The sequence below is a fragment of the Coffea arabica genome, chromosome 6c (genome assembly GCF_036785885.1).
Source record: "Coffea arabica cultivar ET-39 chromosome 6c, Coffea Arabica ET-39 HiFi, whole genome shotgun sequence".
NCBI classification, from domain to species: Eukaryota; Viridiplantae; Streptophyta; class Magnoliopsida; order Gentianales; family Rubiaceae; genus Coffea; species Coffea arabica.
The window spans coordinates 13,976,370-13,991,095 of record NC_092320.1 but is presented as its reverse complement, the minus strand read 5'-3'; the positions used below and the strand labels follow the sequence as shown (position 1 = coordinate 13,991,095).

Sequence of the window (14,726 nt, the reverse complement as noted above, 5' to 3'; positions counted from 1 at the left end):
CACGCCAACTCCTGCGCCTTCCACAGCGCCGAGCAGCACTGTGCCCCTACCTCCACCTGTGTCCACTCCCCAAATTGCCGCTCAGTCTTCACTGGGGGAGGGATCAAAGAAGAAAAGAAAGAAGTCCACGGCCAAAAAGGCCAGGACAGAGGCGGCTTCCCCCCAGTCCCAGGAGGAGCCCTCTACGGCTATCGCTTCTCATTATGGGGTGAGCTCCGCCGAGCAGCAGGCTTCGTCACAATCTCCCCCCGCTATGTGGCGCATGAGGAATGTGATTCCCCTGAAGCCCCCTACCGAGCTGGGCTCACACCCGCACCCCCACCATTTCTGCCCGAAGTGGGGGTTGTCGGTGAACGACCGAGCTCAATTCCCCGAAGTGGCGAAGGAGCTCGTCAAAGGCGCGGTACTCCCCCGCGATCACCACTTCATCCAACTTGCCTCCAACGCTGAGCTGTTAGAGCACTTTTACCTCAGCACCACCCAGGTAACTTCTTAACCAGCACTTTCCCTGACATCCTTTCGAGCTTTGCCGACTACTTATCCTGTACCTAATATGCAGCTCAACGTTGCGGGGGCCGAGCTGGCTCAGCGGTATGAGAACATGGGGGTCAACCTGTCCCAGGTTGATGCTGCCAAAGAGAAGTTGTCGAGTCAGCTCGAAGCTGCAGAGTCCGAGCTGGAGACCCTGAAGAAGCAACTTGCAGATGCCAACTCCTCCTGCGAACTGGAAAAGAAGAGAACGGCCGAACTGGCTGCGACCCTGGAGGCAGAGCAGAAAAAATCTGCCGAGCTGGTGGAGGCGGCAAGGGAAGAAGGGCGCCAGCTAGGCGTCAAAGAGTTCAAGAAGTCTGAAGTCTTTATGAACGACCTGGCCCTCCTCAACGGCCCTGTCCTGCAACTCGGCTACACGAAGGCCTTGATGGACGTGGAGTCCCTGAAGTTGCCAGGCTTTGACCTGAGCAAATGGCCTGACTTCAACCCCCAATCTACCAACCAAATTGACAGGCTCGTCACAGGTTACTCCAATGGGCGCGACCTGGCTGCCCTGATTGCCGATCCTAATCTTCCTGCCCTCTCCCCAGAGCCAGAGCAAGAGCAACAAGGGGAGAGCTAAGCTGATAGGACTTAGACTAGCCTTGTAGGATGTTAGGCTAGAGTAGGGTCCGAGCTGGCCAGCTCGGTTTTGTATGGCCCCCTACCTGTACATGCTTTTTGATTTTGAATATATGCGGCCTTTTCCTTTCCCAACACTTATAAAAATTTCTATTTCATTTCAAAGCTTTGAATACATTCATAATTCCCAATGCCGAACTACTAAAATAAAAGCAGACCTGTCCAGCCGACCATTTTCAGCTCGGGCAGGATTCTTAAAGAAAAAGCCTTAAATTCGAGTTGTGCCACGTGCGTGGTACTTCGCTTCCATCCAGACGAGCTAGTTTGCAATAGCCTGCTTGGCCAACTTCCTTTACTTCGTACGGGCCTTCCCAGTTCGGGTCTAACTTGCCTGTGCCTACAGCTCGGCTGACTGAATTTCTGCGTACTACCAGGTCCCCTGGTTTAAAAGAAAGATGCCTTACCCTGGCATTGTAGTAGCGTGCAACCTGGCCCTTATACTTTGCCATCCTTATAGCCGCTTCTTCTCTTCGATGCTCGAGCAAGTCTAGATCGAGTCGCATCTCTTCCTCATTGCTTTGGGCCACGAAGTGCTGTACCCTGGCCGAAGGCATCCCAATTTCCGCAGGGATTACTGCTTCCACCCCATATGTTAGGACAAACGGAGTTTCCTGTGTGGCCGTCCGAGGCGTAGTCCGGTAAGCCCATAGTATGGTGGGCAGCTCGTCCAGCCAACCCGTCCGGGCTGATTCGATCCTTGTCTTTAAGCCGTGCAGGATGGTCCGGTTCACATTCTCGACCTGCCCATTGGCCTGGGGGTGCCCTACTGAGGTGAAGTGCTGCTGGATACCGAGCTCAGTGCACCACTCCTGAAGCGAATGATCTGCGAACTGCCGGCCATTATCCGAAACGAGAACCCTGGGAATGCCAAATCGGCAGACTACGTTCCTCCAGAGGAACTTATGTATCGACCTACAACTGATCGTGCTAAGTGGCTCAGCCTCTATCCACTTGGTGAAGTAATCAATCGCCACCACCAAGTACTCATGGCCACCGGGAGCTCGGGGAAAAGGTCCTAACAAGTCGATTCCCCACTGGAAGAACGGCCACGGGCTATGAAGAGGGATCATTTCCCGAGTTGGGGCATGATGAACTGGAGCATGTAGCTGACAAGACTTACATCGAGCTACCAGCTCGGTCGAGTCCCTGAAGATGGTGGGCCAATAGTACCCGGCCAGCATTCCCTTCTTGGCCAATACCCTGGAGCCAACGTGATTGCCACAGATGCCCTCATGCAACTCGCGCAAGACATAGCTCCCCTCCTCAGGTGTCATACACCTCAGCCAGGGCTGCAAGTAGGACTTCCTATACAGGACTCCCTGCACAAGCGTGTACCTCTGCGACTTAAGGAGGATTTTGCGGGCCTCTGTCCTGCTCGGGGGGAGTTCCCCCTGCGCCAAGTATCGAACAATGGGGTCCATCCAGGAGCTCACCACCTGGATGACCGCAGTACTGACCTGGTCATATGCCCGATTCCTGACGACCTCCACAACTATCTCCCGACCTAGGGTGCCAACCGAGGTGGAGGCCAGTTTGGACAGGGCATCAGCTCTCTTGTTCAGACTCCGCGGGATCTGCTCTAGCACAAACTGCTCAAACAGGCCCTTCAGCTCATGTGTCTTGGCCACGTATTTTCTCAGCGTCCCCTCTTTGACCTCGTAGCTTCCCCCTACCTGGTTAACTATCAGCTGCGAGTCGCTATAGACTTTCAACGAACTGGCCCCTAACTTCCGAGCCATCTCCATTCCTGCAATTAGAGCTTCGTACTCAGATTCATTATTAGATGCTCTGAAATCAAACCTTAACGCGTAAGGCAGCTCCTCTCCCGTAGGGCTGATTAGGAGAAGCCCTGCTCCGCATCCTTCTTTGCTGGACGCGCCATCCACATACAGCGTCCACGTGGGCTTTGTTTGCTCCGCTGTTTTCCTAGCCTCCCCGTCTTGGGCTGCTGTCCCGACCAGTTCGGCCTTGGCAGTTTCTTCGGGATATGCGACCTCAGCTGCGTCTCCGACCTGTTGGACCTCCGCTGCGTCTACGGCCTGCCTGGCCTCTGCAGCCTCTCGGGTCGGTCTGGTCTCCCCAGCTTCTCTGGCCGATCCGCCCTCTGCTACCTGACTGGCCTGTGCGACCTCAGCAGCGTCTCTGGTCCGTGGGACCTCGGCTGCCTCTCTGATCTGTACGGCCTTGGCAGTCTCCGGGGTCTGTATGGCTCTGGCGGCGCGCGCGTCCTCAACCTCCTTATTCGGTCTGGCCTGGTCTGTCTCCCCTCCAGTCGACCCAAAAGAGATGCCATCTGCTATGAAATCTGCTAGTGCTTGAGCTTTGATGGCCGTCCTGGGCTGATATCCCAGGTCATACTCAGACAATTCCACCGCCCATTTTACCATTCGACCTGAAGACTCTGGTTTGGACAAGATCTGCTTCAGGGGCTGGTCCGTTATGACTACCACGGGATGAGCTTGGAAATAAGTCCTCAGCTTCCGAGCTGCGTGAACTAGCGCCAAGACATATCGCTCTATCGCCGAGTACCGGGATTCGGCCCCCTGCAGGGCGCGACTGACATAATACACTGGCTTCTGTAACTTGTCCTCCTCTCGCACCAGCACTGCGCTTACAGCCCCCTCTCCCGCAGCTAGGTAGATGAACAGGGTCTCCCCCACCTCAGGAGAGGTCAGAGCTGGCAACCTAATGAGATGTTCCTTAAGCTCGTCAAACGCCTTCTGGCACTCCGGGTTCCACTCGAACTGCCGACCTCCTTTCAGGGCCTTAAAGAAAGGTGACCCCCGAACTGCCGATTTGGACAAGAACCTGTTCAAGGCAGCCATCCTTCCTGTCAGACGCTGCACCTCTTTAATATTCCGGGGTGGAGCCATATCCATGATGGCCTTAACCTTGTCCGGGTTGGCTCTCACCCCCTCTTTGGAAATCATGTACCCCAGAAATTTTCCCGACCTGACCCCAAAAGTGCACTTCTTTGGGTTTAGTCGCATGCGTGAGTGTCGAAGGATCTCGAAAATCTCCCTCAGGTCGGAGACGAACTGCTCCTGGGTTCGGCTTTTCACCAACATATCGTCCACATAAACCTCCAGGTTTCGACCGATCTGATTCCTGAACAACTTGTTTACCAGCCTTTGATAGGTTGCGCCTGCATTTTTTAAACCAAACGGCATGGTGACGTAACAATATGTGCCATCCTCCGTGATAAACGAAGTCTTCTCCTGGTCCTCCTCATCCAAGGCTATCTGATGGTACCCTTTGAAAGCATCCAAGAAGCAGAAAATCTCATAACCTGCGGTTGAGTCCACGAGCTGGTCAATCCGGGGAAGTGGGTAACAATCTTTAGGGCAAGCCTTATTCAAATCTGTGAAATCCACACACATCCTCCAGGCTTTCTCCTCCTTTTTGACCAGCACAGGATTAGCCAACCAGGTCGGGTAGTAGACCTCCTTAACGATCCTGGCCTCCAGCAGCTTACCCACCTCGCTTTTGACGACCTCCTTTCGTTCAGGAGCAAAGTTCCTTTTTTTCTGTTTCACGGGTCGGACGCTGGGATCCACCTGTAGCCTATGAACCGCCAGCTCGGTGGGGATTCCTGGCATGTCATCAGCACTCCAAGCGAAGATCTCAGCATATTCCTCCAGGAGAGCTTCAAATGAGCTCTTGACCAGCTCGGCTAGGCCCGTGCCGACCTTCACGGTGTGCTCAGGTCGGCCCTTCTGGACGGGCAGATCGGCTAATCCCTCGTCAGTTTCCAATCTCTCTCCCTTCTCCATGGGCTCCCAGGGCTCCAAGCAAACTGTCTGGGCTACTAACTTCTCTTTACCCTTGAGGGTAGCAATGTAGCATGCCCTGGCCACTTCCGGATCCCCGAGCACCTCAGCCACCCCCTCGGGGGTGGGAAACTTCATGCTGAGGTGCAACGTAGAACAAACAGCTCGGAGGGCATTCAGTGTGGGCCGTCCCAAAATCATGTTGTATGACGACGGCTCCTTAACCACCGCGAAGTTTACCGGCACAGTTCGGCACTTCGGGGATACCCCGACCGTAACCATGAGGGTGATCATTCCTTCTGGCCTCACGGGAGGGCCTGCGAACCCGATCAATGGAGTCCGAACCGGTACCAGCTGCCTATCCTCCAGCTGCAGCTCTTTAAAAGTCTTGTAATACAGCACGTCTATTGCACTCCCATTGTCTATGTATACCTTCTTCACCTTGTAATTGCAGGTGATGACCTCAATTACAATAGCTTCGTGGTTGTTGGAGGCCAAAGGGACTGCGTCCTCTGGTCCGTAGATAATTTCCTCATACATCTTCAGACGCTTGGCCGAGCTCTCCCCCGCGGGGGGAGGCCGATTGTGCCGCCGAGCTGTATGACTATCCCCGCCAGCCGGTCCTCCTGCAATGGTATTAATCACCCCGGCCAGATTCTGCGTTTCCCGTTCAGGAGCTCGCCCATGAGGCCCCTGAGGCCGATCCCGGAGGTAACCGGGTCGTTCTGACCGGGACCTCCCTCGTTGCTGGTCAGCTCGGTCCTCTCGTATGAACTGCCCGAGGTGACCTCGTTTGATTAGTTTCTCAATGTCCTTCTTGAGATGACGGCAATCCTCCGTGTCATGCCCCACATCTCGGTGATAGGCGCAGAACAACCCTTGGTCCCGTCTGCTTTTGTCCCCTCCCAAAGGTCGAGGAGGTCGGGAGAGCCCCTCCTGTTCCATGACCGCCAGCACCCGAGCTCGAGGTGCAGTGAGATTAGTCCAGGGCTTATCTCCCCCACTTGGACGGCTCCTGGGGAGGCGATCGTAAGTGCTCTTTCTTCCCTGGTTGGAACGAGCCTCCACCTGGTCGGCTCCTCTCCTACGTTTGTCATCCCTCAGCCTTTCTTGCGCGCTCTTAAGGCGATTAGCCTCCTCCGCATTGGCTTTCTCATGAGCTCGGTCCAGCATTTCCCGTACCGATTTGGGAGGTCTCTCCACGAGCTCAGTGTAGAGCTTCTGCTTGCGCAGCCCGTTAATGAACGCTGCCATAACCACCTTGTCATCACGATCCCTGACCTGAAGGGACTCGTTATTGAAACGCACCATGTATTCGCGTAGGGATTCCTCAGGCCTTTGCTGAATGGTCATCAGGTGCGCCGTGCTCTTGGAGAAGGCTCGTGATGAGACAAACTGGGCCGCGAACAGCCGAGCAAGCTGAGCAAAGGACCTAATGGACCTGGGGGGGAGCCCCTGGAACCACTGACGTGCCTTCCCCTCCAGAAACATGGGAAAAGTCTTGCACCTGACTGCATCTGCGGCAGTTTGCAGACGCATTTGGGTCAGGAACGCAAACAAATGATCCTCCGGATCCGAGGTCGCATCGTAAGGCTTCATGTTGGGTATCTTGAACTTCGCGGGCAATGGATAGTTCTCTATATCAGGCACGAAAGGGGACGCGATGTACCTGTCCGCCTCGGCATCCAAGAGCAGGTCCAGCTCGTCTTGCACCTGGAGCTGCTCTTTCCGAGGTGAGGGTTCATCCCTAGAATACCTCCGGACAGGCTCCGGGTGCTCAGTTCGGGAGTGCTTGTGAGTGGGCTCCCCCATGTCGGTGTGCTCACTTGCGGGCTCCCGGCGCACGCGCTTGAGCTGGGGGTTGGGGCTCCCCGCCCTGGACTCGGTTGGGCCTTCCGAGTTCTCCGGCTCCTGGCCCAGGGGCCCTCCTGTCTGCCCCCTAAGATAATCCACAATGGCCTCGAAAGTGGGCAAGTTTCCTGCTACCGCCTGGACCAGTTGCTCCGGTGGAATCCGCGAGAGTCCCGTCCCCTCACCTCCAGGGGTCGGACTCCGGGCAGACTGTTGGGGGCCGCTTCCTCCGTTCCCCTTAGAGCCACCAGCATTCCTTTGAGACCTCGTTTTTGGCATGATTCGCAAGAGAAGAAGAACGTGTTCCCACAGACGGCGCCAATTGATGCGACTGCCAAAAATAAGATCTGAGCTGAGCTGCGACGGGCTGAGCGAGCTGGCGAGCTGGTCAGGTGAACGAGCCGACCTGCAAATGGACAGACGGTGGAGCTAACAGAGAGTGGCCGAGCTGATAGGCCGAATTGACGGGGAGAGAACGGACGACCTGTCCTGCAGAGAGGGAAATAAACGGAGGGACTAGAGTCCCCGGAATAACTCCGACGGCCAAGTCAGTAGAGCTCAAGAGTAGAGCAACAGTAGAGAGAACTGTGGATGGCATACCTTGTGTCGTCTTGTGGTGCTGTATATATAGGCTTAACGGGTGGTAGTTTCCATATAGGAGTCAAAGTCCCCTTAGGGTTCGGAGTCTTCTTAGGGTTTCGTGCGGCGGCTCCTACAAGTTCGGAGACGGCGGCCCATAGGCCCATCTCGAGGATCGATAAGTAAGGCCGAGCTGGCCTCCGTATGCCGAGCTAGCGCCTGCGAGTTGCGAGGTCTCACAGCCGACCTGACGAGCAAGACCTGCCGAGCTGACACGTGGCACGCGCAGGTTCACCCCACTACAGATATCTTTAACTTCAACCTCTGCCTGCCTGCCTGCCTAGAAGAATTACGAGTATCGAATTTTTTGTAGCATCTTATCTAGGCAGGTGGGTGAAGGTGGGGACTGAAGATTGTTTGATGCCACAAGAATTTGAGCAAGTTAGGTATGGTAAATGGGATTTGGCGTTTCACATAAGAAAAGAAAAGATCAAACGGTAAGGAGTACTATAATATGGCAATTAGCAGGTCATCTGTGAGATATGAAAGACCCGGGGAGGGGAGGGGGGGGGGACGAGGAAGTTACCAAAAGGGTTGGCATCTGTAGGTAAGGTAAGAGCAAAACTTAAACTTTGATTGATGCTCATGGTTTCTTCAATAGCAGACTAAAGGGGCACGAACGTTGTGGGTATTGACTCGTTCAATTCAAAGAAGATTGGCATTTTGGTATGGTGACTCGTGCAAACAAGAAAGTGACCACAGGAGGGGCAAAAGTGACACTTCACACCAACCTGACCCAAACTATAATATTGTGGAAAAGGCATCACCATCAAAGCAGCCATCCCACAATGCCAAAGCCTACAAACAAGGTACTACCAACAACAACTGCAACACATCAGGAAATACAGCATCCTCCATTCTCTCTCTTACTCCTGCTTTTTCAGCACCCACCTTCTCGTCATCTCAGCTCTCATTCTTTTCTTTTCTCCCTCATAAAAGGGGAAAGGAAAAGAAAAAAAAAAAAACAAAGAACTGTCAAGCCTAAATATTTATAGAGGGGGAGACATCAGATCAGATAATAACAAGGCCTGCTCTTTCCCATCCATATCCTATTCCTATGTCCTCAGCAGGAGGGGGGCAAAAATATAGGAGGAAGATAGAAAAGAGAGAAGAAAACTCCATTTAAACAAAGAGAGAAAGAAGAGTCCACACAACCACAGCCACACCACCCAACAATTCTTCCTTCTCTTCTCTCTCATCCCAGTAATGGCCCAGCTGGACCAAAATTTATGTGTGTGTTGAAGAAAAACCCAAAAAGGAGAGAGAATGGGAAAACAAAGAAAGAAAGAGGAGATGTCTTCAAATGTCCTCCAACCAAATCCACCTCACCTCACCTCACCTCATGCTCCTACATACACAATTCACATTTCCCATTTCACACACAACACACACCTCCTTAAAGCTATTACGTTGCCAGAAATACCCTTCTGCAATCCCCCAAAAAATCCCCATCTTCATCACTAGTTCACTGTCTCTCATCAAAAGAACACACACCCAAAAAATGATCATACTTCTACTACTACTCCTCCTACTACTTCTACTAAAGTATACATCATTTTTCCCGAATTATGTGGGCTTTTTGGGCTTTGTCCTGGTCAGAGCTTATTCACAGAGAAAACAGCAAACCAAGCCAGAACCTTCTCACCCTCCTATCATCAATACCCCCCTCTCTTTCTCCCTATTTTATGTCTTTAGCTTACCTTTCTTTCCTTCCTTACACGAGTTGTGTAGTATCATTTCCTTTCTTTTGTCCTTGTCTCTTGCTAGTTACTACTACTTCTCCTTTCTTTTCTTCCTTGGTCTCATAAATATTCTTTGTTTCATCTTTAACCGTCTAGCCTCTTTCTGGGCTATATATATTTCTCGCCACAGCTTCCGTGGTTCAATTGATCATTTTCAAGATCAGAGCTTTTTCTCTGGCAGAGGGTTGTTTTGCAATTCTCTGTGATCTGATGTCTAAGAAGGCCAAAAGGGTTGCAGGAGAAACATCCCTTCCTCCATATGGTGGTGGTGGTGTCTATGAGGACCCTAAGACCAGGCTGAAACATCAGGCTCTCTTGCAGGACTATCAGGACTTGCAGAAGGTTAACTACTTTATACCTTTTATTTCGTCGATTTTTGTTGTTTCTGTTAGAGATCTATGGAGTTCTGTTGCATATGTTTGTGGGTTTTATCTGTGGTGGTTTGATCTGATTTTTGTGGGAATTGTTGGGGCCATATAATCCCTTTTCATGATTTTTGTTCTGTTGATGGTTTACTGGTTTGATCAGTATCCTTGGAAATCCCTGTTTTGAGATTCTTGGAGCTGTGCATACCTTGTGACGTTTTTTCTGATTGGAAGAAGTGAGGGTGGTGGAAATGGTTTTGCTGGGGCTTGATGTGTTGTCTCTTGCCGTTTAGCTCAGTTTGTACTTTTGTTGGGTTTTGTGCCTCATTACAGACTTTCTTTGTTAGGAGGTGTATTCTGGGCTAATTCATTGTTTTTCCGTGATGTTTGTGGCCATCTTATTTGTATTTGTCCTCCCTTTAGGACAAATGGCTAAGTTTATTAGTGTTCTTGGAACTTATTCCCCCTTGGTTCTCGGTGTGGTTGTGTCTAGCTAATGAATTGTATGCGTCTTCTGTCATGTTATATTTTAAGTCCATGTGGTTTTTGCTCTCTGTTACCGCAAAGGGATGCTTTGGTGATGTTTTGATGTCCATGAGAGATTTGAGCAAACCCGCCCCAATAAAAAAAATCACACGCACACACCTCCCCAAAAAAAAAAAAAAAAAAAAACCTCCTCTCCTCTTGGTTGGCGCGCTTGTTAGTTATATTACTGATGCTTTGCAGCGTATTTATCTTGTTCTATCCTTTGGCTAGAGTTGTTGGGTTTATAGCTATTATAATCTGCTTGTGGAGATTTTCAGTATGTTGTCCTTAATGTCGGTCTTGATTTAACTGGTTTGCTGCAAGTTTCTCTGAAAAGATCAAGTTAATTTTGGTCCTTTTCAGTCCACTTCTATGTCTGTTGGCTGAGGACTAAAATTGTGTACTTCTTGTCTTACAGGATACAGATGACCTGAGAAACAAATTTGACGCTGCAAAACAAAGGAAGCTGAGATTAATGGCTGAAGTTCGGTATGCTTTTTTTTTTTTTTTTAATGTTAATTCTTGCTTTTTTCTTTTTGGGGGAATTTGGTTTTCATAACGTGTTATGCATTTCTCTTTAGTTTTGATTTACTTTTTCATACATGTAATGACCAATCTGCTAGAATAGCATGCTGATTATGTTGCTCTCAGAGCGATTGCGTAGCTTGAGTTTGATATCAATCTTCCAATTAGAATCAGATAAACACACTTGTACTGGAGGAGACTAGACTAAGGCAATTATGTTTTCAATAATCATCTACCCTCATGCATTATTCTTTGGTTGATTAGGCCTAATATAGGTTACCTAATCTTATTATGCATACATGTGGATACTTTTCTAGTTTTCCTTGTACTAATGCGCTTAATGTTGCGTGTATTTGGCAAATAGTAATTAGTTGTCTTATGTGGATTTCTATTTAAAATGACAGGTTTTTACGACGGAGACACAAGTATCTATTGAAGATGAAGTCATCGAACCGCTTGCAAGAACTGCCATTGAATATAGAGAAGCAACACAACTTGAATGGCAAGGGTCGCATTTCGCAGAAGAGGGAAACTGCTTTGTTTAAGTTGCCTCCTCTTCCAAAACCTAAACCCAAAGGAAAGATGCACTCTGGGAAGGAAGCTGCTATGAAAAATATCGCTCCAATACTTGATTTGAACCGTAGGCAGACATTAGATAGTGGAAAGGAAGCTAACCTTTGTAGTTCAACTCCAGTTTCACAGTTGAACCTCAGAAAAAGGATAGCCAGTGGCACAGAAGCTGCAGTTCCAAACTCGGAAGCAACAAACAACTTGAACAAAATCCAAAAAATGCAGGTGGCAAATGATATTACTGCCTTTGCAAGCAGAAGACAGCTATTTGATTTGAATCAGGATACCAGTCTTATTAATGGCACTAGTCTTGGTGATAAAGAAGCTACACTTTGTAGTCGAGCTCCAACCTTTGACTTGAATGAGATATCGGTAAATACTGTGTGACTGCATTCACTTAACTACAACTTCCAAATGGTATCTATGACATTTTCTAACGGGCTTACTTCGGCTTGATTTTGCAGACCGAGGAAGAAGAACCACAGAATAATTACGAACCTTCAAATGGGGAGACTAAGGTAGGTTTGATGAGAGGTGGAAATGAAGAGCAGTCTAATGACCTCAAGTTATCCGTGTGTAGAAATGTTGGGGAAGGTTCATCTCGAATTGGGAAGCGAAAAATCTCGTGGCAAGACCCTGTTGCTTTGAGGGTTTGAATTCTCTGCTTGTGAAATACTGTAGAAGATCAACATAGCATTAGCTAGTGGGCTTAGGAAAATCTTGCCCTGCTGCAATAGCCAATATGGAAAATAGCAGCAAGGCTCTTAGACAATGTAGTTATGTTTTCCTCCTCTGTAAAGGAAAATTAGTTTTACATACAGATACCTGTCATGTATGTCATATATATGTGTAATAGATGCTACAGATGGATTATGATAAGGCGATATATGGCTTTTGCTTAGATTTTGTAAAATGTCCGTTGCTTGGTTTGACTGAGGAACCAAGGAAAGTTGAGTCTTGCTTAATCTAGTTCCAGAAGCTGTCCAGATTTACCTCCTCGTTCTGGATTCCTTTCTGGTACATCAACTGTGGAAATCGAAGAAAATTAAGGTCTTGCTTTCCTTTTCTTGTAGCCTTTTTGCTTTACGTGAAACTCTAGCCTTTGATGATATACATGTACGAGTTGCTTTCATAGCGAACGCGTGATTCATGAAGATAAAGTACTCGTCATGCAACACCCATGCAAAGGAAATATATATAAATACAAATACATCCCTTTTCAACTATATATTAGTGACCGGTGCTTGCAAAGGTTTGGGCATTTTTCTATTCCCACTTTCTCTGCTTTGCCTGGTTGGCGAATAAACAAATTGGTTGTGAGAGGATTTGTGCTGATCCAATTTTTGGCCGTACAAATTTTGGGGACGGGTGCAAACTCGGGAAAACCTGCACAATGCATTGAGTCAGCAAATTAAGCCCAACTCAAAAGGGCGTACGGTTGCTGCTGCTACTACTCGCTACTTAGGGGGGAAATATGTGATCTTGATGCCCCGTTCAATGGATCTCTGTACATTTAAGCAAAAACATTCAGGTGATACATATGTATTCCATGGCAAAAATGAAATCTATAGGTATGTTTTGAACTGAGATTAAAAGTCTGCCAAAAATTTGTTTCTTGCTTGCGTGCAACTTGTTTGAGTCAAGTCGACTGCCTACCAATGGATCAAGCCAGGAAGTTTCAAAGAAAGAAGGATAGGTCGTGCAACTTGTTTGAGTCAAGTCGACTGCCTACCAATGGATCAAGCCAGGAAGTTTCAAAGAAAGAAGGATAGGTCTGGTCAATTGGTCAAAGTCTTGCAGCTTTGGCCACCGGTAAAATCTTTCGTTCCTTCTTTTTTTAACTCCATGGTTGGAAAGGATTCTTCACCAAAAAATCTCTACGCGAACACATTTTTCAATCATCTTTTTACCTCACATAAATCAAAGTGTTATAATATGTTTTCTATAAAGACTCCAAAAAATTGCAATCCAAACACGACCTAACTGTTGCTGCGCTGCTTACCTTTAGAGCGTTAATTAATTGCTTATAGAAAAGTAGGCGCCCACATCCCCAACAAAAAGCAAAAAACAAACCATTTGCGAGTTTTTGATTGATTTTGAAGTTGTCATCTTTGGCTTCGACTGATTGCCATCCTTTAATTTCATTCAACATCAGGGTATTTTCATATTGTTTTACAATGGTTTAGCGGATAAGAATACGAGGCTTTCGTTCCAGTGTTTCAAGCAAATGAAACCACACATACCAGGCTAGTCGTGCAGTTTGAATCAGTACTGCAGAATTTTTAGTTTTAGCGAGGCATATCGGGGTTAGGTGCTGAAGTTTGTATCTGTTTGAAATTCGTTGAGAACCTCTTGCTCAGTTGCATCATCACGCGGACGCTCAAATAATGCAAGGATGAAGAGTTCCCAAGCCTAAGAATGGGACTCTGTTTGAGTTAGTGATTTGTTCTCGAACAAGTTTTTCAAATACAAACATTATAGCTGCACCAGTTCTAAAAATATCTAATTCATACAAAGTTTAAATACAATTAAAAAACAAGTAATTAAGATTAAAAAAAAAAAAAATTTACCACCTTCATCTTCTTCCATCCACAACCTATTATCGCCACATATCACCACCCTACCCTCCCCTCCTCCCTCGTCATTGCCGCCCTCCCTCTCTTTCCTACCCTCATCTTTAGAGAAGCACAATTGGGTTGCAGCGAGACCAAAGGGGGATGGGAGGCGGGAGAGGGAAGGAGAAGAGGAAGAATATATCTTTAAAAATAATTAATTATTTATAATAAAAAATTTTCATATGTAATTCCTAAAGTACAATTTTTTTAAAAAATACTTTCAAAAGATAACTAATCCATACGGAGCCCTTGCTTTTTGGGAAGGGCTCCAAGGATCGGAACACCAACAGTTGGGAAAAAAAGAACAGAAATAGAAAAAAGGTTTCTGTACAAGTCTTTCAATGTCGGAATGCGAATAGTTTTCGAGTGCAACCATCCAAATTTCAACGTTCAATGCACTTTTAAGAATCCGTGCATTCAATAAGTAATTGAAGACCCAAGCGTGCAGCGGTGAAGTTTCCAAACCACTGCTTCATCGTTGATTGGTCATTGCCATGTCGTATGGTCCTGTAGCCACACTCCCTTCTTCCTCACTTTTGGAGTTTTGGATAAGAAAAGGACGGTGAGTTACTGTAATACTTTCGCACCAAAAAGGTTAAAAAGAAAAAAGAAAAAGGTTATTGCTGCAGTACTTAAATGCTCACTTGTTAGTTGTTACTACTATTGAGCTTTGTGGCTTTGGCTTCCAACTTTGACTTTGTGGCATAACAATGGAAAATTGGAACATGCATCTCTCTCTCTCTCTCTCTCTCTCTCTCTCTCTCTCTCTCTCTATATATATATATATTGATATACACTAATCTAAATATTTTCATTTGGCGAGGATGAATTAGATGATAAGATAGTATAAATAAGAGATTTTGAATATGAGAATTTTTATTTATATTTAAAAAATAATAAATAAAAAGATACCGTCATAATAACCCTAATTAGCATTGAATTAGATATATA

General features: G+C 47.7%; 1 protein-coding gene across 1 annotated transcript; it reads left to right on the top strand.

The window, feature by feature from the left end:
- The first annotated feature begins 8,557 nt into the window (after positions 1-8,557).
- Positions 8,558-12,061, top strand: LOC140008491 (uncharacterized). Its single transcript, XM_072053003.1, has 4 exons — positions 8,558-9,517; positions 10,484-10,554; positions 10,995-11,532; positions 11,625-12,061. The coding sequence occupies exons 1-4, from the start codon at positions 9,386-9,388 to the stop codon at positions 11,814-11,816; spliced, it is 933 nt and encodes a 310-aa protein (XP_071909104.1). The 5' UTR covers positions 8,558-9,385; the 3' UTR covers positions 11,817-12,061.
- The last annotated feature ends 2,665 nt before the right edge of the window (positions 12,062-14,726 follow it).